Genomic DNA, 26241 nt, shown 5'->3' with positions numbered 1-26241 from the left:
CACATTATGTCCATATAATACTGTTCAATCATGAGACATCAAAGGCACTTTTTAGTGATAATGACCAAGCTAGTAAAACTAAAACATGAAGTAGTAATGGGTACTTTTATACTTAAAGGGCACCTATTTTACCCATTTCAGCATTTAATATAAGTTTGTGTCTCTAGAATGTGTCTGTAAAGTGTCAGCTCAAAACACCCATCAGTTTATTTGTTATACCTGTTAAATTTCCTGCTTTACACACTTAGTCTTAGTGGATTAAACAAGTTTTTTAAAATTGTCTTAAAAATGTTTAGAGTAAAGGTTTTGATCAACTCCAAATACTGTATATATATATATATATATATATATATATATATATATATATATATATATATATATATATATATATATATATATATATGTGTGTGTGTGTGTGTGTGTGAGAGAGAGAGAGAGAGAGAGAGAGAGAGGGAGAGAACGAGCGAGAAATGTATCAAGAAGTCATGACTGCAACAGCAAGTAGCAAAAAAAGCGAAACAAAAGAAAAGACTTTTATTTTGGCTTGGTGTGACGTCATAAGTCGGCGCCGCTCTTGCGCTGGATACAGCTGGAGAAAGGTTTGTTTTAAAGCGTTTACACTTATATTACGCGATTGATTAAAGTTTCAGGCTTTTTCATCCGATGCTAAATTATGCTGTTAATGCATAATGCTGCTGGTGACAACATTATTTTAACACTTTATACTATTTAGTATTATTTTACTCACAGTAATGAGGGCTATTGTTTGAATGAACTAAAAAACAATAACAGTGTGTAATAGGTGTTTTAATGAAGGTTTAATTGATTAAATAGCATAATGTCATTCCATTCTAAATATACATCAATATGTATGAGAAACAGAGTACTAGTTTTAATCAGCTCATTCTTTACAGCTCTGACTATAGAGGTAAAGTTGGTTTTATATTCACACATTCGTTCATTTACAAGTCTCTGTATTGTTTACCATGTTACTTTGAATATTTGATTTGAATTAGCATGCTAGTATGACTTCTAAACAACATTGTTTATTGGACTGTGAACAATGCTGTACTTTAATAGTCATTGGCTGCTAATATGATTTTGCTATTTAGAGTTTGCTAATACTTTTTTCATGAAGTTATATTATTAAGAGAAAAGTCTGAATGTGCGAATATAAAACCAACTTTACCTCTATGCTTGGACATACCTGATTTCTTTTTTGTAACTGTTGAAGCAAGTGTTGAAGAGAAGTTATTTTTATTTCTGTTAATTTTTTTTAACTTATTTAAACAGGACATTTTTATTGTTTTATTCATTTTAAACAGGATAAAGTGTTCAAACACAGAGAAAAACTCCTGCTGAAGCGACTGATCTCCACACTGTTATAAAGATGGCGTTTATTAAAGAGGAGAGTGAAGATGTGAAGATTGAAGAAACATTCACAGTCAAACATGAAGATCTGCAGGAACAAACAGGTTGGTTTCATTCTCAAACACCAACTCAGTCATATAGAGGTAAAGTTGGTTTTATATTCGCACATTCATTACGCTTTTATGACCATTTCCACTGTTAAAAGGCGTACCGACCCAAACCGTACCGTACCATGTTTGAAATACACAGCGAGAGATTACAGCGGAATTATAAATACATATGCAGCCATGGTCGATCCGGGCTCAAACAAACCCTGTCGTCGTTTTGATAAACAGCCACAAAGCCATGGAGAAGAGCAGATTTACCCTGTGCCGCGTAGTTTTTTACGAGCCAGTCTGAAGCCAGAGTGGTTTCGCTTTCTTCCTTGTGCTCGCCGCGCGTTTCTATCTGAAATAACAAACTTCTTGAGCTGATAATAATATACGCGCTTGATAATTGACAAGCTTTGGAAACCCGATCCTGTGAGAAGCTGACAAACGCGGGACACATTCTGTGACACATTCAGAAAGAAAAGGACAAACGCGGGAGTGGAGCGCGGAAAAAAGGTGAAGCCAAGGAGCACGTTATTTCTTCAGCAAATGTGAACAGACTGCCTTGTCTTAATCTTTATTATCACCTTTTGGACTAATATGAACTGGGAATGATGGAATGACTGTTTTTCACTGACTGTAGGCTATACTTTTTGTTGTTTTGAACCTAATTAATGACGAAATGTCTGCTTTGTGTAGTTCTTCTGTAGTTGGTAACATATTGGAGACTGTAAGCATCTGTATGTCTTCCTATATGTTAATTTATTTATTTATTTAATATAATTACAGACGTTATAGTAGGCTATTTCGCACTGTCATTGATATGCAGATCTGTGAGATCAGTAGATCTGCAACTAATGTTCATAGAAAAGTTTGTAATAAACATTTATACACAAGTATTTATGTGTGTAAAGCATCTGTTTTATGAGAAGTGCTGCTCATATGATATGTGAACGACCTGTACAGCTTTATTGTAGACATTTTCTCGAGCGAAAATGACGTCGACTGAAACTTTGTCATACACCACACCCACTAAAAGGGTACCCTTGGTAGTGGAAATGCAAGCCTGATAAAGGTGACCCGTACCGACCCGAACCGTACCGTACTGTACCAGTCAGTGGAAACAAGCCATTAGGTCCAGGGTCAAAACCAAATATTTAAACACTGTAAATTACTAGATATACTCTATTCTTTCAAATTCCTTATGGGCATCTAAAGTAATCAAGTCCTCTGGATTGGTATTATTTTTAGGTAAATAAATAATATTAAATAAGCAACAAAGGTTGTAAGATAACTGTCTCCCAACAATAAAACCAGTTTGATCTGGGTGAATTATCTTTCTCATGACTGACTCCACTCTGATTGCCAGCACTTTTGGCAGGATTTTATACAGCAGAGTGAGCTGATCGGATGATAAGATTCACATTTAAGTGGATCCTTACCCTTTTGAAGAAGTACTGTTATAACAGCCGATGTCATGAATGGGGGGGAGTGAATCAGAGACAAGAGCTTTTGCCAATACCTTCCACAACAGGGGTGTTAACTTGGCACAAAACTTCTTATAAAAATCAGCCTGGAAGCCATCAGGGCCTGGTGCTTTTATGATTTTTATGTATTTTTTATTGTATTTTCAATTTCAGAAGGTGTTAAAATTCCTTCTTTTGTCAACTGATCTAAATCACAGAGGGATGGTAATTCTTAATAATTAAAAAAGCTCTCAATGCGTTCAATTTCCTTTACCTTAGAGCTGTAAATAGTTTTATAGAAGTTTTTAAATTGATCACTAATACCCTGTTTATCAGTAATAATACTGCCATCATCCTTACTAACTGCTACTATAACGCCAGCTGCTGAGGATTGTTTCAGTTGGTAACACAATAACCTGCCAGCTCATTCACCATGTTCATTATGAATCTGGCGTGATCTTATGTGGAGATCCTCAAGGAGTCATTCCGCTTGCAGAATAAGTATTTTCTTATGAAGCTCTTCGGAAGATGATGTTGAGTGTAGCTGATCAATTGTATTTTTTTTTTAGATGCCATTGTCCATTGCCGATGGCCGACAAACTTCACGATGCTGAGCCGGCATCACGATCCATCGCCCCGCCCCACATTTATATTGATATATAACTTATTATTTGCATTTCATCTTAATAGCAATAACAGTCTTTTTATGAGCTGTGTTAAATGTTACTTATAGCTGCTGCTTGCAAGGCTGACAGCATCGTGAGGATTAAATGAAGGATTATACATTACCTCTCGCGCTTAAATGTGTAGATTCAGTGCCAAACACGGTTACCAGCGGACTTAAAGCCACTAGAAGTCTTTTATCCACTCTTGTTAAAGTGTAAATGGTGGATTAACATTCAGCACATGATCACTAATAAGATGAGCCATTATTAATAACTTAAGGTAAACCTGTATGTTATTTTCATTCTCTCATCTTCAGTGCTTCACATTTTCGCAGTTGTAGCTCCTATCATCTGAAGGCAGAAGGCATTGACTGAGTGATTGACAGCTGATATTAACCAATCATTTGCATTCAGTTGTAGAGCAGTGAGCCAATAAATAGAGCACAGAGGCGGGGCGAGCATTGCAGGCTTTTTTACTTCAAGTTCACATAACAACTGTTTTAATCTGTTCCTGGTGCTGCGTTTGGCGTTTTTAGGTGCAAATATGCATTCTGCATAAATGTCTCCTAAATCTGCGCACGCGGTGAGGATTTTACAGTAAAAACAAATGTATGCACTTGTTGTAAAAAAATAATAAATGAGTGAAAAGAGAAGAGAACCCAGTCCAGGAGACTCGAAACAAGCAGAATTCCTTTATTGAGACGTGTTGGTTAATCTGCAGTCATACAGCGTCTTTAAGATGTCCATGTGTCTGCAAGAGCCTACTAGAGGTCTGCAGTCTGCAAGTTCTTTCACGAGTCTCTCACAAGTCTCACACAAGTCTGATTTAAGACAAAGATTTCATGTCTATATTGTGTTCTTAGGAGGAGGGGATATGGCTAAACAAAGCATGCAAATTAAGAGTTGGAGTCAGCCTGGCATAGGTGTTAAAAAACGGCCCAGCTACTGACCACACAAGTTAATCAACATAGGGTTTCTGTAGCATAAAAGCAACACCCGAAGACAGAGACAGAGTCGTTTAAAGCATTTGCATCACTGGCTTAGCCTGTAGTCAGAGAGATAAAGGTTAAATGTCCCTCCTAGCTGGGATGTTAATGAAATTATATAATTAAAAACCAAAGAATATAACTTTTTAGTTATACGTAGATTATTGTTCATTTGGAATTAGTTGATAGAAATTTATATTTCCACACACTACAGTGAACTCCAACCGTACTCTCGTCTCCTCCACCAGCTGTAGGAAAAGCCATTCACTCTTTTTTTAACTAGTGACATAAGTAATTTCTTTCTCATTTGTGTTTAAAGGTCTTTAGATTTTGGCATGATGTCTAGCTTTTGAAGCTCTTTTGGTCTACTTCACTTTGTCAGACAGGTCCTATTTAGGTGATTTCTTGATTGCGAACGTGTGGTAGTAATCAGGGGCCTCATGTATCAACGCTGCGTACGCACAAAAACTTTGCGTACGCCAGGTTTCACGCTCAGAATGGCTCACGTTTGGATTTACTAACAATGAACTGAACGTGGGAATGTGCGCAGCTTCACGGCAGCTTTCTGGCAGGCGTACGCACATTTTTTGTGCGTGTCTGTTTTATTTCCATTGGCGACTCCTAGAGGCAGTTGTGTTAAATTCCTCTCTACAAAGTGTCTGAGCCTTGCAATGGCAGCTGTATGAGACGGGTTCAGCAGGTATATAAGGTTTCCATACCATACATTTGACCAGCTAAACATTAAAGCACAATTTGCAGCAGTCGCCTGTTTTCCCAATGTAATCTGAGCGATCTACCGCACGCACATTGCTATAAAGACACTATCTGAAGATGAATTTGCATGCGTGAATCAGAAACATTTCCATTCAATAAATGTGCAAATAAAATATGATGCTTATTGATATGAACTTATTGATGATTCCTACTTGTCTTTCTCGTGATAAATAGTTGGCAAAATCTGATATGTAGCGGGGGAAAAAACAAGAAAGAGTTCATCAAACGCTGGATTCGAGCCGAGATCATGCTCGAACGTATCAATTCGTTCGCCATTGAAACTGTTAAGCGTCCTGCAACATTTTACAGATATAAACCACACTATTTCTTTTTTTAATGCACTCAGTGCGATGTTCAAACCCAACTGTGTTGACCGCATCAGCTAAACTCTCCCACTCTATTTTTTTCTTTTGTTGTTAATTCTGGAGAACAAACTTGCAAGTAACACCGCTTTTCTCCTGTCTACCTCCGAAAGCAGCACCTTCAATTCACATTCTGTTCAAAGTTTCTCTTTTTGCTTGATTTTGCCATTGCTTTTTCGTTGGGTTTTGCCATTAGCATAGTCATTAGCATATTCATACGGGGGAGGAGGCGGGGAGGGGTTTTGTGCTCGTGCATGTTGCGCTCAGTTTCACGTTCATTCAGATGTACAAAAGAATATGCGTGAGATTCGGCGTACGCAGTGTTTCATACATCTGAATTTTTTTCTGCGTACGCACATTTACAGCTTTGTGCGTACGCAATGTTTTAGTAAGATTTCCACGCAAGTCTTCGTACATGAGGCCCCAGGTCTGGGTGTGGCTAGAGAACTTGAAGTTGGTGTGATAAATTAAAGTTGTTCTAATGGGAATTTTTTAAAGTGCCTTTTCACTGAGAGTTTTAATGATTTACTAAAAAGTGAACTTATTTTTATTTCAGACCTAATTAAAGACTACGATGAGAGTAAAGAGGAGGAACATCATGTCAAAATTGAGGACAAAACTCATTTAGAGACTGATGGTATTTTAAAAGTGAGAGACAAGAGTTGTTTTACCTGCACTCAGTGTGGAAAGAGTTTGGCAAGCAAAAGCAAACTAAAGACTCACATGAGGATCCACACTGGAGAGAAACCATTCACATGCTATCAATATGGGAAGAGTTTCAGCAAATCATCACTTTATAGACACAAGAAGATCCACACCGGTAAAAAAACATTCACTTGCACTCAGTGTGGGAAGAGTTTTAACTGCTCATCACACCTTAATCAACACATCAGGATCCACACTGGAGAGAAACCATTCAGATGCACTCAGTGTGGGAAGAGTTTTAACTGCTCATCACACCTTAATGAACACATGATGATCCACACTGGAGAGAAACCATTCACATGCACTCAGTGTGGGAAGAGTTTTAGCAAATCATCGTCGCTTTATAGACACATGAAGATCCACACTGGAGAGAAACCATTCACTTGCACTGAGTGTAGGAAGAGTTTCAGCCAATCATCATCCCTTAATGTACACATGAGGATCCACACTGGAGAGAAACCATTCACATGCACTGAGTGTGGGAACAGTTTCAGTAAATCATCATCGCTTTATACACACATAAAGATCCACACCGGAGAAAAACCATTCACTTGCACTGAGTGTGGGAAGAGTTTCATCCAATCATCATGCCTTAATGTACACATGAGGATCCACACTGGAGAGAAACCTTTCACATGCACTCAGTGTGGGAAGAGTTTCATCCACTCATCACACCTTAATCAACACCTTATGATTCACACTGGAGAGAAACCATTCAAATGCACTCAGTGTGGGAAGAGTTTTAGCCAATCATACCTTAAAAAACACATGAAGATTCACACTGGTGTGAGAGAGTATATGTGCTTGGAGTGTAAGAAGACTTTTATTACAGCTGCAGAATTGAAACGGCACCAGAGGATTCACACTGGAGAAAAACCGTACAAGTGTTCACACTGCAGTAAGAGGTTTACTCACTCAGGAACCCTGAAAACACATGAGAGGATTCACACTGGAGAGAAACTGTACAAGTGTTCACACTGCAGTAAGAGGTTTGCTCACTCAGGAACCCTGAAAGCACATCAGAGGATTCACACTGGAGATAAACTGTAGACGTGATCAGTGTGTATTAGGGTTGGTTACCGAAACCCGGTGCCATTTTAGCACCGCTACCTTGGTAACTGGTATGTATCGGTATTAAATCAGCATATGAATTTCGGTGCTTAATTTCGGTGCTGCAACATGAACGTGGGGGGTGCATGAAAAAAGGCACATATAGGCGTTGTGTCACAGCATCACTAAACATTTAATTCTAAACAACTTTGAGGAATACGGACAAGCGATATCCAGCAATTGTTATTGTCGCTAGGGAACAGACGCACGCAACGCACGCAGTACAGCGCATTTAGCCTGGAACCAGTGGTTTTCGGTGAGCGAGAGCGACACTCTTCAGATCAACATGCGTGATCACGTTCATCCAATTTGCTTAAACTAAGCATTCTAAAGCGTATTTTACAAGCAAGGATTCTTACACAGCAACTGTCTTCACAAAAGTGCGTGTAACGTTAAGGGGGTAACATGTCAAACTTAATCACACATGTAGAACAGATGTAACACATTGATCAAATGTAGTTTTCAGTCACGCTCATGTAAGTCATATTCAACTCGTTTAGTTTTGACTTTATTCATTTTTGATTTCCGTCTTGAACACATGATTTATTTACAACACATTTTTAAATATAATAGTTTAACTAACTCTTCTAATATCTAACGTTACTTTTTATGCTGACAGTGCAGAACATTTTACTAGTAATTTTGCAAGACAGTATTCAGACAAAGTCCCTTTAAGTGTTTTATAGTCTTTTATTCAGATTGAAGTGTAATTTAGACTTAAAGGGGTGGTCCACTATGATCTCATATTTTAAACTTTAGTTGATGTGTAATGTAGCTGTGCGAACATAAACAGCATCTCTGAATGTAAAATGCTCAAAGTTCAATGCAAAGGGAGACCTTGATTTTTAGAGTTAGCTTAGCAAAGCCTACAATGAACGAATTTTGGGGACTACAAAAATACTTCCAAAAAATACTGTGAGATCACAAAAGTTCGTTATTGCGCGTCCCATACTGCACAGGTAATGGCCATTGCCAGCGGCGCTGTAACGTTACTGCATTGCAGAGGGAGAAATGCCATCCTGCTGTTTGCACAGAGCTTCTCTGTTTCTGTTGTTGGGCTTCCAAATGACACGACCCAAACACAGAAGTGCTTACAGTTCAATATTAATAATGTTCCAGAGAACTATAAAATACACAGCAAGCATGATTTGACAAAACGCAGCTTACTGAATCTCTCCCAGTTCAGTGCTGGATTCGGCTAAAATCTCCTCAAAGATGGAGCAAGGAGACGCTGTGAACTCTGAGTCATGACCTGTAAGTGTTTTTATTTGTTAAAATTGATCATGACATGTACAGCGTCTAGCCTTAACGGTGTGATGTAGCATAAATGTAAATAACGGGAAATTATATTCATCACTAACGACTTAGCTACAAATCCATACTTATCAGTCAAACGGCTGTAAACACACACACATACACAAACATACATACACGCACTCTTGGCCAGCATGCGCGTCTCTGTGTAAGATGGCAGTGTGTCTCTTATGTGTGTGCACGATTGCACTGATTGTCTTCAGGCAGCTTTTCCATGCGTTCAACTCAAGACAATAAAGTCGCAAAAGATATGTGAACGAATCATGTTACTTACACAGGCATATTCCGGATATGCGTGAAAGACGTCCTGTTACGCATTGATTAAAAAAAATAAAAAATACAGCAATGCTCTCCCAACTGGAGTGTAACAGCAAAAACAAATCAATCCAGGCTCACACGGGTCTCATCTCACATCTTGTGATTTAATCTGTCACCACAGAAAATAACTTAATCCGAGCATGAGAGAAAAAGAACAATAAATATCCCGCGCACATGCACTTCTCATGTTACAGACACTTCATAGTATATACACGCACACACATAAACACACTAAATGGCACAGAAACACTTTTAAAGGAGCCGCATCCCATTTTCACTCGTTACGGACACGTGTTAACTGACTGACTGTTTACACACAATGCGCGTGCTTCTCCAGGCGTGACGTGGAGCCGATCGGCGAATCACAGCACATTATGATGATGACCAATCAGAGTCACTTGAGGGTGGGCCTTTTAGAGGAACTAGGCAATATGACAGTCGTTTTCCTGTTAGCTGAGTAGCTGTGTATAATCAAAGTGAGATATATGAAAAAATAACATGATTTCCTTCAAGTGAAACATGAGCGCACATTGCTTTGCATCTTATTAACACAACCAAGCCTTAAAATTACATTCTGGACCACCCCTTTAATCAGTTCACTACGAAAGTTAAAATAATTAGTCAAATTATTTTGTAACTGATTTGTTGTGTAAATCAAAAATGTACAGTAAATATTTCTTAAGGAGGCTAATATTACTGACCTTATTATTATTTTTTTTAAATTAAAAACGGCTTTTATTCATGAAATAAACAATAAGAAATAGGACTTATTATGACTCCAGAATAATTATGTTTTAGGAAACACTGTAAAAGTTTTCAGAAACATTATTTTAAATGAATGGGAGAGCAAAATAAAACGACTTCAACTGTAGGCCTGTTAAAGTTTACAGGTGCAGCAATGTGCCTTGATGTACTTGAATGTTAGAAATGTGTTCTCCTTCATCAGTACAACGTTACTTGTCAAATAAATGAACAAGGAAGATTATTTTGAGTTTAAGTTATTTAATTATCTTGTTTATGAAGACTGCAGAGTGATGCATGAAAAAATGTTTTAAGTATTTTGTGATCTATTTGTTAAAATGTGCTCCTAAAAGTACGTGGCCCCTGCCCGTCCCCCACAGGTTAAAAGTAAGCTAATGTAATTTCATAATGCAAATCTTAAATTCATGCTAACCAACAAATGATCAAAAGAAATGTATTAATGTAATACAATATGAATTGATGTTTACATTAAACTGTAATTATGTTGTTCTATTAAAATTATAAAAAAAAAAAATTGTCAAATAAAATTTTTTTGAAGAGTCGTCCACCATAATTTTGTGGCTAAAAAAAAAGTATCGATTCAGGCACCGTTTTGGCACCGGTATTGTTTTAAAAGTATCGATTTAGCACCGGTATCGAGAAAAAAAAAAAAAAAACGATACCCAACCCTAGTGTGTACAGAGTTTCACTCATTCGGGGCAGCTTGAGAAACACATGGGATGGTTTCCAGTATGGTGTCGACACATGTAGCAGCATAGAAAGAGTGCTCCCATACACACTGGTATTAATCCTCCTTTTTACATCATATATGATAACCTAAACCATATTTAAATAACAATAATTATATAGGCCCTATTATATAGGTAAATAATGTCTTACATTTTACATTGAATTCCGTCCAAAATAGATTGACTTTTTTCTCTTTGCTAAAATAAATTATTATTGTATTTGACTGTAACTATCTTTTTTTAATTAGGCTAACTGCCTTATTCTCTTCAAAGAGCAGCTCTCATACAGAGACCATTATTTCAGTGTTTTTCCAGGATGTTGTGGATATTTGTGGATTCCTTCTTTTTTGTCTCGGCTGATCACATGGAAAAAGGAAAATGACTTTTCCCGGTCATTTTTCTTTTTTTCCCTCATTTTTTTAGCTATCATGTCATTTTCAGTTGAAGGGGAAAAAGTGTTGCACTTATCTGAAAAAGCTTCATATGTTTTAAATAATGAAGTGTATTTTTTTTTCTTTTAAAGTATTACACATTTTTAAATGAAATTGTTGGAATGATTTGTTAAATAAATGCCAAACACAGTGTCTAAGTTATTTTATTACTTTTATTTAATAAAAATTAGTTTAAAAAGCATAATATGAATGCACTGAAACAGAACTTTGTGACTCTGGGTCATTTCTGCAACATTTTAATAAGAATGTGAAATAACAGCACAGTAGAAGACGGTATATATAATAGTAATATCAAGTAATAACAACACTAAAGAAAATAAACAACTTCCAGTACATACAAGTGCAACCAAATGAACAAAATCTGAACATTAATCAAACAACATAGAGAAACATAGGTAATGAAGAATTGACATGCCAGGTTAATTCTCAGCATTGAGGTGCATGTCTGCTGACCTTAAAAGCCTTGGTAATCTGAAACAAAAAGAAGACGACAACCAGAAAGTGCACAATAATTTGGTTGAAACTTAAAGATGGGTGTAAGGGAGGGTTAAGCGCAGTTTGAGCGTACTTACCAGGCTGTAATTTCACGTGTGTTGTACAGAATCCAGAGAGAGAGGAGAGAATATGGAGTAGCCTGAAGATGAATGGTTTGTAAGGCCCACTCATTCAACCTATTACAACCAAGTCTCTATTTGGAGAGCAATGTTGTTGCTTGGCAGCGCAGAAAGAGTACTCCAGGGTGAGAAGAGCAGTGATGGTTGTCCAGAGAGAGAGAAGAGAATATGGCCAAGGGTGGAAACTTGGAGATGGACATGTTAGAAGTGAGTCAGTATGGGCGATGGAAAGATGTTGTTTTACATCCAGTCCAATTCCAACCCTTTCCCGGCAAAAGATCTCCTCTTTGAGCCATAATCATAGAGTAACTCCTCATCACTCGAAATGTCTTTTGTAGCAATGAAGAGAATGATGTCTCTATCATTAAGGACATACAGCCTGGGCCGGATATTGGCTCTTTTGCTGGAGTGACGGATCAGGCGTCCATAATTGAACTTCATGGGATGGCACTGGCAACTTTCTTCATGTGCGTCAATGCACATGGCTTCATGTTGCTTGTTCCTATAAAAAAACAAATGGCCAGCTCTGATGCTGCTTGTCGAAGCTATTGCCATCCCATCTTCATGGCTAACCAGCTCGCCGTGGTATTCACAGACAACCTCCCCGATCTGAAATGGTCTTTTGGTGAAAACACCATCGCCCTTGTCAGGGACGGGCCTGACAGTCAGTCCTTTCCAGCGTTGAGACAAAATCATTTTTTTCACAAAGCTGCTGTCGATGACCAAGTCCAACCTGGCAACAGGCTTCCACTGCTTCAGAACCACTGCAGCCTGTGGGACGTTTGACGTCCACCCTTGTTTGTCCATCCAGCGGCTTATTTTGGACTCTGATGGCTGCTGTCCAGTAAAGTGTTCTAGAAACACAAAGCACATCAGTATTCGGCTATTCTCACTCAATTCCCCTGTTTGTGTTATTAATCATCTGTATACTCACCGAGAGCATGCTGTTCACGCAGCTTGAGCTGCTCGCTACGCCAGCGGTCATAGCAGTGCCTCTCATGTTCTGAGCCACACAGCTCAGTCCTGCGTGACCTTTTTGGAGGAGGCCCCTCCAGAGTCACTGGACAGAACTGCTCAAGAGTTTTGTAGGCCGTCTGTTCGTCCACCCTTGTCTCACAGCAGGAAGCTCTACTGGACCTTTGTCTATAAGATCATAAAAAATAAATATTGAAGGAAGGAAAGGCAAGGCTGTGGGTTGCAAATTTAAAAATAAGGATCATCCCAGTTGTTAGATGCTTACGGTGTTTTCCCAGCAAGCTGATCTAGCACACTTAGAGCCAGAAACGGATCTGAAGACGTTCTCCTCATGTAGTTCCTTTCAGCTGCCACATTTCTCTCCACTTCTGACAGGTTTTGTGCTGCTGCCTCAAATGCTCTCTGGGCATCGCCACACGTCACACTGGGAAGACTGTATCTGAAACACAAGGCATCGTAAGAAGGCAAAAAGTGGACGGATGAACATGTAGAGTTAAAGACAGGTGTAATGTTGCTTACTTGTCATGTAGTCTTTTTAAGTCGTTGGAGGGATTATAAATCGATCTCCCACTACTTGACACAAAAAATGAATCAACTGCCACATCATCGCCGGTGCGGTTTTCTTGCAGCATTACTGGCCGCACCTCATTGAAGTACAAGTCGAACCACTAGTTAAAGAAAGGAAAAAAATAAGTCTAAATTTGACACAATACATTTATTGCTGTTATTATATAAAAGACTATATAAACTTACAAGTTCCTGTTCGTGTGACAACGGTACTTTGTGCTCCTTCACTGCAACACAGACACCATTCTCTATCCGGCTTCTCCCCTCCCAATCCTCAACCTGCAAACAGACAGTTTTGCACATTGATGAAGCATATAAGAACAAAGAAGACAATGTACGGAAAAACAAACACTTACAGTCATGTGTGTCACAATTCCAGGCCGCTGGACTAGCTTCAGCATGATAACAGCCTCCAGGTAGTACAGGACGAGCAGCCGTTCATTTTTAGTCAAACAGTCCCCTGTGATGGCTCCTGGACCCTGCATTTTGCATATCACGGCCTGGAAATCTTTGAATGCAGCCTCCAAAACAGCAAGGCAGTCCTTTGGCAAAACTTCTTTGCCACAACCAAACTCTGATTTTTTTGCTGTGACCTCCATGCTCACTTCTTTGGACATGCCACTCTGTATTCCATACAGCGCATCCATAAAACTCTCACAGTCCTGGAACAAAGCTGGATTGTTGTGGCGAATGTCCGTGGAGGTAATAATGTATTTCATGAACCTTGAAAAGAGATCAACATTGGGTTTGTCACAGTCAGAACACAGCACAGCTGACATGATTAGTTAACATGTACATGGCACACTTGTGGTGGTTCCACATTACTGACCTCTTGAGACTCTTCGAGTAGTTGAATACTGTCCATTTTGAGAGCTTTGTATCTGACAAGATGTTAAAGTACTCTCGCACTTTCTCCACCCGCCGAACAAACATCAAGTTTGGCTCAGTGGGGTCCATGTAATGCAAGAACCTGGACACTGTTTCCACCTGAAAGCACACATTTCACATTAAAATAAACTGTACTGCATAAAACAACACCCACTCACTCATTTTTACATATATAATTTCACTTGAACTTACTACTTGTTTGCTGTTTTTATATCCTAGATCAGTGTAAAGGTACTTATTAAATCCTGCTAGAAGGGGGTGGTCAATGGAGTGCTTGTTGTATAAGCCTTTTTTGACCATCTCCACCCTCACGGAAGAGGTCCACATCGGTCCACCAGTGCTGAAATAGAAAAGCAGGTGATCAAAATGACTTTGTATATTAAAGAGAAGTCATATCCGCAGTGTATATTTACTTTCTGGGAATGCTGATATAAAAGTATACCTCTGATAGTACTCTCCCGAGCTCTCGTCGGATAAGGACTCATTTGGAGGCTCCAATGAACTTTCTGCACCTTCTCCAGAGCTTTGAGGCACAGAAGATGTTGTCGACCGAGCTGGTTCCGGGAGGACTGAAGGTAAGTTATTAATCACCAACCCCTTTGACTGCATCTCCGCAATCATCCTAAAACAAGGAACATAAAATAAGGTCAAATAAACAATACCAAAAATGTATGTTTATTATTATATGCAGATGTTAGATTTGAAGTCCGATACATAAAATAAGATAAGCACAACTGAATACAAACCTGGCCAGAGGATTAGTAGAGTCCAATATGTCACAAATTTTTCCAAACTCCCAGAAACGTCCTTTGTGACAGAATTCAGACAACTCCTTCTTGGCCTCTTTAACGACAGCCTGGATCTCTGCTTCTGTGCTGTTCCTCATACACACCTTCCTGAGATGCCCAGGAAGAGAGTGAGGAGCCTTTTTGCACACAGGACAGAGGAAAAACATCCTGCTGTGGAAGGATCTGTGTGGATAATAAAATCAAAATGTTATACAATGAAGAGACCAAGAGCAGTTTTGGTAAGGTTTGGGGTCCACCACACCCCACCCCCAACTCCAGGTAAAGAAACAAAGAAATGAGCACACAAACACACACAGCAATGTCTGCCGGATATTTTGATTAGAGTTTTAAGACAAAACTTAATTTCATATTAATATAATACTGTTACTAACCATATTATTTTAAACCTATTTAATAATATGACATTTATTATGAGAGAAGAATTAAATTGTCTCAATTATTTCTTAAACCAAGATCATACCAGCAGTTAGGATTTACAAGTCAAATATAAAATAACAACACAACTAGTGTACAAACTGCTCTCCTCTCACAAATATCTGTCCTCTTCAGAGGTTTTCTAAACTTCTAAATTTAAAAGGTTTTTTTTAATTATCTAGAAGAACTAAGTTCTAGAAGACTCTTTAGATTTTTAAAGATTTGACTTCCACAAACCTAACTAACTCCACTGATAAAATGATACAAGCTAAACTGAGTTTAAGAAGCCTGCTGCATAAGGCGTACTGACTAAATGTACTTACTGTTTAGAGGCCATTTCTGATTTTGAAATGTGAGTTCTGTCCACTGGTCAAACGCAGCAAGCTGTAGTTGAAAGTGATACGACTGTAATTTTACTAAGATGAGATGGGCCTTTTTAACCTGAGCTGGCAGCAGGTCAACAGCCTATCAGGAGACAGCATCCAACAGCAGCCCAATCTGCCCATCCCCAGGTGTTAATGGCCCAATAGGAGCAGCAACAACTTTAAAACAGTTACTACAACTGATCTAGGCATATGTTTCGGTGTATTTAAAAATATAGAGTCTTTTTTCTGACTTTGAGTACTTTTATATTTCACAACACAGATGCAGGAAAATATATTGTCCTAAAGTTCGAAACAGTACACATGCAAGGAAAATCTATTTAAAAATACACAATTCATGTGAAAACATACATATAAAACAGAAAACAACAACAAAACATAAAATACAGTACAAGGATAAAATAAATCAAGTTAAATGAAAGTCAGCTGTTTAATATCCATTCAAAGATAAAAGCTAAAATAATTATATATTTAATTTTCAGTAATAATGATTAATAGGGTTTTGTGTGTGTGTGATTTTAAATAAGTTAACAATTAAGTAAAAAAATTGAACAGTAAAACTGATTAACCATTTGCTTTGTAAGATTGTGTTGTTAAAGCCTCCTGAGAGAGCATGAAGAAGATATGAACAGTTTTACAGTGAATAGCGATTTCTGATGAAGTATATAATTATAAGAGTTTGTGTTAGGCTGTTGAATTTCACCAAATAAAAATAAAGAGAGAGAGAGACTTGTAACACATTTTAGAGCAGATTTATACTTTGTTTGGTGATGGATACAATGAATAAAATAGAATATAATTGTATTTTCTGATTAATGTCTGCTCTAGGATTGAGTAACACATATCCTTTCTTATGTCTTTATGATTATTAATAAAGTTAAATGTTTAAGAGCCTTGATTATATGATGACTATGATGTCCTCCCTCTTTAGAGTAAATCTGGAGTAATGTGTGCGTGATTGTTTTTCTGTATGTCGAATCATTTGTTTCCTCAGGATCTACCCAGCCAGGTCAGAGGTCATGGAGACCTCTCGAGTGTACCTGGAAGAATAGGAAACAACTCTTTGCTGAGTTATTTGCCACTTCAATTTAAATCTTTTAAAATTAATTGCTTTGTATGTAAGCTGCCAGTTTGGATGTTAAATGTATTTTTAATATATATTATTCCTATATTGTTACATATATGTAAGAACAAAATATATTGTTAATAATATACATATATACTGTACATACACATTTTATTGAAACATATTTTTTCTCACATGAAAACTGACCTAAACTCTCAATAGTTGGCCGGTGTGGGTGTTAACGTTACTAATTTGCTAATGTTGCTGGGTGATGGAGGTATGAACAGTCTTGTTAGCAACTTGTTGTTCTTACATGAATGCTGATCTGAACTCTTAATGGCTGGAGTGAGTGTTAACGTCTCTAATTTGCTTATGTTTTGCTGTGGATATATGAATGGTCATGTTAGAAAGTCATTGTTCTAAATCATAATGTTGGTGCATTGGTGGTAATAGTCAAATGAAAGCTTTCCCGAATTACTGCCAGAATTTTATAAAAAAAACAAAAAAAAAACAAAACTGTTTTGTGTTGTTGACCTGTTGGTCGAGGCTAATACAATTACTCCTGTGTTTTCCATTGTACACATAGACCGGTATAAGATTCTGGTATGATAACCTTGGATAAAAAAAATCAGTATCTCAATATTGTGATTACTGCTCTAAAATATATATTTTTAAATGTATAAAAACAAAACCTTTTCCCTTTTGAGTACGATATATTTTATTTTGAGAAACATTTAAAAGTTTTTTGGAATAGTAAAGATGGTAATAGTAAAGAATGAAAATTAATCATTGACTTCTGCTGTTTTTATTAGCTTCAAAACTTCTTTACATTTTAAAATGGCATCTTTGTATATCTTTTGTGCTGGAGATACTGTTGTCCTAAAAAAAAAAAAAAAAAAAAAAACGTTATTAAAAACAAACAAACAAAAAAAAAAAACTTTACATACACCGTAGGAACGATACAGCAGAAACCTTTGGCAGTTTTAAAACCTTGACTTTTCCAAACTGCGGTATACATTGAAAATGGTTATTGTCCTTTGTCTATTTCATTGTATTGAAACATTACACAAATGTTGTGTGTGTGTGTGTGTGCGCATAACTATGTAAACCAAACTTTAACACATACACATACACACACTTTAATTTCTAATCTATTGTGTGTGTGTGTGTGTGTGTGTGTGTGTATATATATATATATATATATATATATATATATATATATATATATATATATATATATATATATATATATAAATCAATAGATTAGAACAGAGAATGTGTGTATGTGTTAGGGTTAGGTTTACATGGTTATGCAAATAAGTTTAGTCATTTACTGAATTTAGCATTTTTTAGAATAACGCCACATAATTATTTTGTTAATTTACCATTTTAAATTACTGTGTCGTAGTCTTAGAATATCAAAAATGCATTGGAGAATACTTGAGGTATGACTGAATCAAGGCAAGTGGTAATATGTGTGGCACATAATAAATGGACTTGAGTTTCTGTGTTGTCCGAGCGCCATCTGCTGGTTGATATCGGTAGCGGAAAGTGTTGCTTTCAGTTTCACTTTCATTTGGAAATAAACAGCGTTAAAAGGTTGTGCTAATAGTTTAGATATTTCCATCAAGGATAATACCCTGTAAGCACCATTTTTTGTAAACTGATTTGATAAATGTAACGATTTTTTTCTGTTAAAGAATAGTTTTGTTTTGTATAACTGCTCATTCATGATGGCTGATTTCATCAGGAGAACATTATTATGTGATAAAACACACTGTTCAAAATTTAAATGAGAGAGTCAAAGAGATTTATTTCATTTTCAAGACAAAAAAGACAGATCTTCAAACTGCATCTGTGGTTCTTTAAGCTTTTATGTTGCTGACTGAACAGTCAGGCAGCCAGTGTTAGTGAGGCCAGTACAAACTGTTTTCTTTATAATTGTCGTTTTAAATGTCTTTTATTCTTCTGATTCAAAGCTGCATTTCCAGCATGGAGATCTGCTGTTTTTCTATGATCAGATGTTATTGGTACAAAATCACTAACAATGATTCTTACAATTATTAAAAAGAAAGTTCAAATTAATAATTTGTTAAACATTGCAATATTTTTTTAACATTGTACATGTATTAATAATGTTTAAAGTATTGCAAACTATTTAGAAACTTATTATTTTGAACTTTCATTTTTTAAGTTTCACAAAACACAGATGGAGATTTAAAATTCAATGTAAGAGATTTACCAAACAGCTTTATTACAGAAAGTAAATTAAATAAATAACAGCAAAAACAACTTACTGAATTGTTCATTTAAACTGACTTTAATTCATTGAAAATCTTTGATGATAAAATTAGAAATAGAGAGATTATTTAGAATGATGGAGTAACAGCCACCTTTATTTTAAGCAGAAAAAGTTATTCTCAGTTTATCTAAAACCAGTAAAGCTTGGCCATGAATTAAATTGACTTGAATCTCTTTAGTTGACAAATAAGTTCTATAGTGAACTACTGAATGCACCATTTTAAGTTCACAGCTGTCACAGTCAGACCAGGTAATCCAGCCTTCCTGATTCCTCATCTGGTCATCGTCCTGTTCGTCTTTGTTTCTGTTCCAAGACCCACCACTGCAACGAAAATAACCCACCACTGCAGGGGGCTAGCACTGTAAAACAGCATGGTTGTCTTGCACCCATTTGTTCAAGACTTGGAACTCTTGAAACTCATGGTGTATACATTGAACAGTTAGGAGATTGTGTGAAAGGAAGTGTCATCTGATAATCTAGGTGCTCATTCCATTTGCAGGATTACAGGAGTAATACATACATGCAATTCAGATTTCCTATCTGTTTTGCTGACAGATAATTTAGAATACTGCTGCATCATTGTTGTAAATGTTTGATATTTCTAAATGTAAAATAAAATATCTAACATTTCTGCACACTTCTGTACACATTTAAACATCCATATTTTTTTTCTTTAGGCTCATTACAGGTGCCAGCACAATGTTCATGTTAGATCAGGCACGGCTAGTCAACGACGGCTGTCAAAAAAAACATGCTGTGGTGCAAAAAATGGTTTGCACTTTATTAAAGACTGTAGACAAAAGGGGAGGATCAAGTAGGTGAGTTAGAAATGTCAAAGTTGGACTAATAAGTTTTCTTTTTTTTTAAGTATCTTTGTGTGATTTGTTTTTATTTTTCAGGAACAATAATCCCCATATTCCCACTTACTCAACCTCTGTGCGCTTGTACAATGTGCATTGAGGCACAAGGATGTAGGGGTCACTGTAGTTGCCACCACCGCAAGAGTTAACGCTGTTGAGATGCCACCATGTCAGAGCCTGAGCTGCCAGTTGCCACCAGAGCTATTGATGCCACATGAACCAGAGGTACTGTCAACAGAACCGCTCACAAAAGCCTCAACCACAGTCAGGCCCATTCCAGCAAAACTGCCAGAGCCTGTGGTGCTAGAGCTGGCAGATCTGCTGCTGACATAGCCAACACTTCCAGAGCAACTGATGCCACCAACTGAGCTCCAAGATTGGCCACCTCTGCTAAAGCCAACTAGCCTATCAGAGCCACTCTACCTATTTCTAAAGTAAGGACAATTTATGCTTTATAAATTCCTAATAAATGACAATTAAAGGCTCAGTGTCAAATGAACTGTACATCTTTGTAATCTTATCTAAAAAATAAAATTACTGTAAAGTTTAAACATTGCAGAATAACAGGAGTGTCAAAATAGGACATAAAATTGGATAAAAACAACAATATAATAATTTAACAATATATTATGAAACAACATTATAATGTTATTTAACGAAGTTTATTCGTTTATTTTAGTTTATTTTAGTTAAGATTTAGTTAAGATTGCAAAAAATTATTTTTCATTTGATGCAGATTTATTTATGTGTCTTTAAATGATTAGAAATGAATAAAGTCGTGTTTTTCCCCTGTTTAGAAGATATCTGAGCCTTTAATTGTCAGTTATAAGGGATTTATATAGCATAAATAGTCCTCACTTTAGATTAGGTCACAAAACTGGATGAAGTTAAATTACTAAAGCATTTATTAACATACAAATTAACTATTAGTATATGCCTGAATAATAAGATATATAAATTTAATTTGAATGGTTTATTAATCATTTACTTATGCATTCTGAATGATCTTTAAAAGCCACAAAGTACTCTCAAATAATTGGTTTGTAAATGATACAATACTTAAGTATTGAAAAAATTATTATTGACAAAGTATGAAAATACAATCATTAAGCACATTATTGATGTGCTTTTAAATCAAGAAAAGAGCATTTGTATCTGTAGTTACAAACTGCTTACTAACATCTGCTAATGTAGAGTTAATGCTTAACAAATAATGAATTAAATTAGCTAATGATTAATAAATAATTCATAGCATGTAGTTATTATAAAGTGTTACCAAAATGGGTATTATTTATTTATTTTTTATGGGAGGGCTCTAACAATGAATATTATTCCTGTCCAACTGATTATTCTCATTTTCTGGTCAGAAAAGTACATTAAAGGTAAAACAAAAGGTACTGTGAGAGGAATCAAATTATGATCAATTTTAACTAGTTTTTAGCATTAAATGAAAGCCATATTTGAAAGCCCAGCAGAACATATGTTGGTCCCATTTGCAGTTATTAAACATCTAAACTCTAACAGGTATAGTTCAATATACTTGTGCTTCAGTTGATTTTCATCTGATATGCAGATTCTGTGCAGTGTAGGGTAAGTCACTTTGAAAAAGGTATTCATTACTAACTATTACTAATTATCATTTAAAAATAAATACAATTTTATTTTAAATAACTTTTTTATTCAATTAAAAACTTAATTACTCAGTAAGTCATTTATTACTCAATATTATAAAAGAAAAATCCACGAATCTCAAAGCATAGACAATAGAAATAAATCTTTTAATTCTTTAAATTTGAGTCTAACGGGACCTTTCAGTTTTATTAAACATTATATATTTCAAATATTATCAAATTTGACACCATATTTCATACAGACCATTAAGCATGTGTAGTTGTTGGACAAATGTAACAACAAATTATACACATTCCTATCCCACTTCTCTGAATGATGCCTGATATTGTCAGAATCAATCATTCAATTTAACGTTATATTTGCTGTAGTCTACGGAGGAAGGTTTTGGCCGAACCAGACGGTGATGGAAGTGCAGAGGATGGATTGGATGACAGCCGAGTAGAACTGTACGAGCAGCTCCTGTGGCAGGTTAAACTTCTTCAGCTGACGAAGGAAGTACAGTCTCTGCTGGGCTTTCTTTACGATAGGGTCGATGTGAATGTCCCACTGCAGATCCTGAGACATGGTGATGATACTAGAATGTGATGATGAACATGGAAATGTCTGATCATCTTGAGTTGCTTGTTATATCAGTTCCAGTACTGACTGATCTAATGTATTGTAAAGTGTCCTATAGAATATATGAACTAACACAGAGATTTGTAAGTGCTGTATTCATATATAGACCCATAATCTTATTTATATACTTATTTTATAGCTCAAATACTCATTTGTTTTCTTAAAACTTTCTCGAAATCTTCCTTCAACACACCCGTGCTCAGAGAAGCTGCACAGATTTCTTCAGCTCCAGTGTTGTCTCGAGGACACGCCCACAGTCAGGAGAATCTCATGAATATTCATGTCAGCGCCATTTCAGGATATACCTGTAGATCACACAGGTGTGTTTTAGTTAAGTGAAAGAGTGAAAGAGATCAGATCGTGTTCCTGTACTTCTGCATGTGAGTTTAACACTTCTACATTACTCTTGTTTGTGGAGATGATGAAGGGTTTATTTGTGTATAAGCGTGTTTATAAGCGTGTTCATAGTCTGCTCCTGAAGCTCAAAGCCTCAAACCAAACACGGTCATTTTAACAATATAATGGGTTATTTTTATCTCTTGAAAGTGTTTGTACTCTTCTATATCAGGGTGACTCGATAAATTTACATCATTCAGCACAAATTAAACTTTAAACAGTCACGAAATCGAAAGTGAAAGCAGAGCTTACATAAACAGGAAGAATGCGGATGTATATATTTCAGCAGCGGCGGGTAAGACAGACGCTCCTGGTGGGAAACACTTTTCAAATTGTAGCCTTCTAAAAAGCAGGGTTTGACAATAAAGATAGCCCAGTATGCATATGTGATCTTAGAATCGAGAAGCAGCAGCAGGACTGATAAAAACAGCTGTCTTCACGCGAGCAAAAGAAAGATCACTCACGCGCACAGGTCATGTGATGCGAGCGGCTGTTTACAAAGCGTGCGCGCTCCCGTTTTCTTCCGCAAAGCGACCGTGCCTGGAAACTCACCTGGTGCGATTTGCTCTCTTTAAACTCGACTGGACAAAAGGTGATGCTTGTGAATCTGCAGACCTGCTGCTTTCAAGAGCTCCAGATTTAAAATAAATGTTTGGTTTACTTGTGATCTGGGACCTTTAGCCAGGACAATTAAAGAAAAGTTTTGTTAAATAAAAAGAGCATGTATACAGCTATATTTAGCTTATTTTGACACATTATTTAAAATTTATGGCTAAGAAATAATTATTTATTTTTGTTGTGGTCAGAGATAGGAGTGGGACTTTTCAGCCCTGGAGTTTCAAGCCTTAGACCGGCCCACCTCAGTTCACTACTGACTATATTAAAATCAGGTCATTTCCAGTTCAGTTTCTAATGACACGATCACGTCTTTTTCAAGGACACTGCTGCTTATAAGATTAAAGGGGAGCTGAATCTCCAACACTATTCTTTACAACAGCACAACGTCTTTTCCTGCAATATCTGAATATATATTCTGTGCTAAATTTTTTATAGATATCCAGTCCTTTATAACGGTGGTCACACAAAAAATAAAATATGTACACCTATATAAGTAACCCAAACAGTATTACATGTCTTAGCACTAAAAATGAAAATAAATGACTCAGGTGATGTTTGAACTCCGGTCAGCTGCGTCATAATGAAACGTGCTGACCACTGGACCACAATGGCTTAAGCATTTACTCTCCTTTTTAGATTTCTGATCAAGGTATGTCAGATTTATTTCAGTTTTTCTCCTTTGGTTTGGCTCATTTCCTAAAACAGGAATTACATTCTCAAAACAACATGGACAAACCTCCAAACCACTTGGCCATTGTTCACAACAGAGCTGAATTTCTCATTCATTTCATCAAATTGCAAATGTCTAAGTTCATCTTTGCACATGATTAAGTACAGATAGCCGACAGTTTCCAAGTGAATAGATCTAGTTGATCTAAACTGATTTGTAATTCTCAGTCTAATGGTCTTTCTCTCCAAAACGTGTCATCATTATTACACTGTATAAGTCATCACATGCACAATAGTCTGTTCAATTGTCCAAATCAGTCAAGACCATAACACCATGAACACCATACAGTAGGTGAATGCTCGGAGCATTTGATGACAGTTTATTACAGCTCTCTACTCTTTTTGCTCTGATATATGGAAGATGCTTTGTGTGTGGTTGATCATTACATTAATAAAGGAATGACCATTTCCCTGGCAGTATGAGTGCAATGTGTGACATCAAACCTTGGAGGCTACTCGTACCCTTATATCCTGTTTCTGTTTTCAGTTTTATACATTGTCGGCTGGACAAAAACAGTACAGTAAGCATTGTCAGTGAAGGACTGGGCTGAGACTGTGAGGTGGACATGAGGGATGTTTTAGTGGTGCTTTGCCATGATGACCGAACATCTGAACATTTTGACTTGCGGTGCTCACACAAAGCTGAAGGGATGAAGCGTTTTGGGGGCACTGACTGTTTAAATGAGAAGATCATGTAGTTTTGACACACGAGTGAAACGTTCGGGGAAAGATATGAGCTTTTGTAAGTGAGCTGTAGTGTTTTGCCAAATGACCTTAGAGTTTTGAGAATGTCATTTCTGTTTCAAGAAAAGAGTCAAACCAATGGAGAAACACTGTAATCTAGTGAACCAGCAGATCTTCATTGAGCAGGTGTAATATTCATTAATAATAATTATTCAAAGTCTTTCACTGAGGTGGCGCTGTTTGGGGTGGAATGATGTCACGTCATTAACCTGCAGGCTGCATTTTCCCCATGGGGCTGCGAGAAAATAAAGAAAAAGAGCAGAGCTGCAGCAAAATAATGAATAAAAAGAGTGAGGCTGTGCTCAAATAAATAAACAAATTAACAAAAAGTGTGACTGCTGAGAGTGCAAGCAGCTAGAGACACCGGCCCTCACGGCCAAAAAACATACCGGCCCACCGGGAATTCTCCCTATAAGCCAATCCGGGCCTGGTGCTACACTACAACCCATTTGCTCACACACATCAAGCAAGGTCATACACAACACAGAAAACAGTGAAATGCATGTGGACATCACACAAAATCTAGATCAAGTCATTTTAGCATGTTAAAGTCAGATTTATGCATATAAAATATATTATCCTACAACAAAATCATGGCTAGTGAACATGGTGAATGGCCAGTAATGTTGGAGATCTACTAGCTAAAGTGGCTGGTGATGAAAACAGTTAATGTCAAGCCCTGCGTGTGTGTATATATATATATATATATATATATATATATATATATATATATACATCAGGTCTGTTTCAGTGCGGTTTTGTTAGTGAAGTGAGCATTGATTGCTATAAAGTATGCTGTTCTTCCTCTCAGTATATTGTCATCTCCAGGTGATGGTCAGCGGCTGATTGTTTCCTCAAAGCTCTGCTAATGTCTGCATTGGTGTTTTAGCTGCAGTATGACAGAGGAGCGAGTAAAGGACTCTCTCTCAGAGAAACACAGGTATTGACTCTGTTTTTACACCATTATTTCAACACTTTCTCTGAAGAACAAAGACCGACAACAATGCACTTATTTGTGTTGCTATTGCCTGATCAAATGATGGACAAAGCTTCAGTTTACAGCTTCAGCAAATGTGTTTAGATCATTCTAGATAACAGACAGCTCCATCTGGTGACCTGATCAGACAGACCTTCAGTCAACTATTAGTGCTGAATTAAACTGAACAAATCTGTCTGATAAACTCTTGTAAAGGAGACTGAAGTTTGTCCTGCAGTTTGTTCCTCTGGTGTGTTTGTGTGTTCAGTGTGAGATCAGGATCATGTGTGTCCAGCTCTGTGTCTCTGAAGAGTGACTGCTCTAAAGAAGGTCATCCACCAAACTTCAGTGAGGAAACACCATCATCTGCACAAAGGTATGTTGTGTTGTACATTACTGCTCAATTATGGACTTTTAGGATTTGTTAAAACATTTTATTATATTTACACAACACTTTAAAGGCTCGATAGATAAGAAACACAAGAGCAGTGTTATATCATTTTCAGACTCTTTTGAATGTCTTCATCTATACTCCTGATAAGGACAAA

General features: G+C 36.8%; 2 protein-coding genes, 2 long non-coding RNA genes and 1 other non-coding gene across 6 annotated transcripts in view; 2 read left to right on the top strand and 3 right to left on the bottom strand.

Moving 5' to 3' along the window:
* The first annotated feature begins 546 nt into the window (after positions 1 to 546).
* Positions 547 to 10449, top strand: LOC108183341 (oocyte zinc finger protein XlCOF6-like). Its single transcript, NM_001440859.1, has 3 exons — positions 547 to 599; positions 1326 to 1475; positions 6270 to 10449. The coding sequence occupies exons 2-3, from the start codon at positions 1391 to 1393 to the stop codon at positions 7466 to 7468; spliced, it is 1284 nt and encodes a 427-aa protein (NP_001427788.1). The 5' UTR covers positions 547 to 599; positions 1326 to 1390; the 3' UTR covers positions 7469 to 10449.
* Positions 10450 to 11951: 1502 nt separating this feature from the next.
* Positions 11952 to 15778, bottom strand: LOC141381798 (uncharacterized). The gene is made up of 11 exons (XR_015484022.2): positions 15693 to 15778; positions 14893 to 15117; positions 14589 to 14768; positions 14339 to 14486; positions 14088 to 14245; positions 13615 to 13981; positions 13445 to 13537; positions 13211 to 13359; positions 12957 to 13130; positions 12651 to 12859; positions 11952 to 12570 (listed from the first exon to the last, which is right to left on the bottom strand). It is a non-coding gene; the product is annotated as an uncharacterized LOC141381798 (transcript).
* A 3270-nt stretch (positions 15779 to 19048) lies between these two features.
* LOC148682376 (uncharacterized) overlaps positions 19049 to 26241 on the bottom strand; it is a 147695-nt gene continuing 140502 nt past the window's right edge. The window contains exon 3 of the long non-coding RNA XR_015943050.1: positions 19049 to 20275. This is a non-coding gene — a long non-coding RNA (uncharacterized LOC148682376). The remainder of the gene's footprint in view (positions 20276 to 26241) is intronic.
* LOC147845262 (uncharacterized) lies at positions 21740 to 25021 on the bottom strand. The gene is made up of 4 exons (XR_015484352.2): positions 23948 to 25021; positions 22879 to 23872; positions 22424 to 22535; positions 21740 to 22186 (listed from the first exon to the last, which is right to left on the bottom strand). It is a non-coding gene; the product is annotated as an uncharacterized LOC147845262 (long non-coding RNA).
* Positions 22498 to 26241, top strand: part of LOC137491252 (NACHT, LRR and PYD domains-containing protein 3-like) — a 41827-nt gene continuing 38083 nt past the window's right edge. The window contains exons 1-3 of one of the 2 annotated variants that reach the window (XM_088649701.1): positions 22498 to 22610; positions 25546 to 25657; positions 25962 to 26069. In XM_088649701.1, coding sequence (XP_088505827.1) covers positions 25614 to 25657; positions 25962 to 26069 — 152 coding nt within the window. In that variant the 5' untranslated portion in view covers positions 22498 to 22610; positions 25546 to 25613. The remainder of the gene's footprint in view (positions 22611 to 25545; positions 25658 to 25961; positions 26070 to 26241) is intronic. The other variant, NM_001444216.1, reaches the window with a different exon arrangement.

This window comes from Danio rerio, chromosome 4, assembly GCF_052040795.2.
Source record: "Danio rerio strain M-AB ecotype USA chromosome 4, GRCz13ab, whole genome shotgun sequence".
NCBI classification, from domain to species: Eukaryota; Metazoa; Chordata; class Actinopteri; order Cypriniformes; family Danionidae; genus Danio; species Danio rerio.
This window is presented reverse-complemented; position numbering and strand designations above follow the sequence as displayed.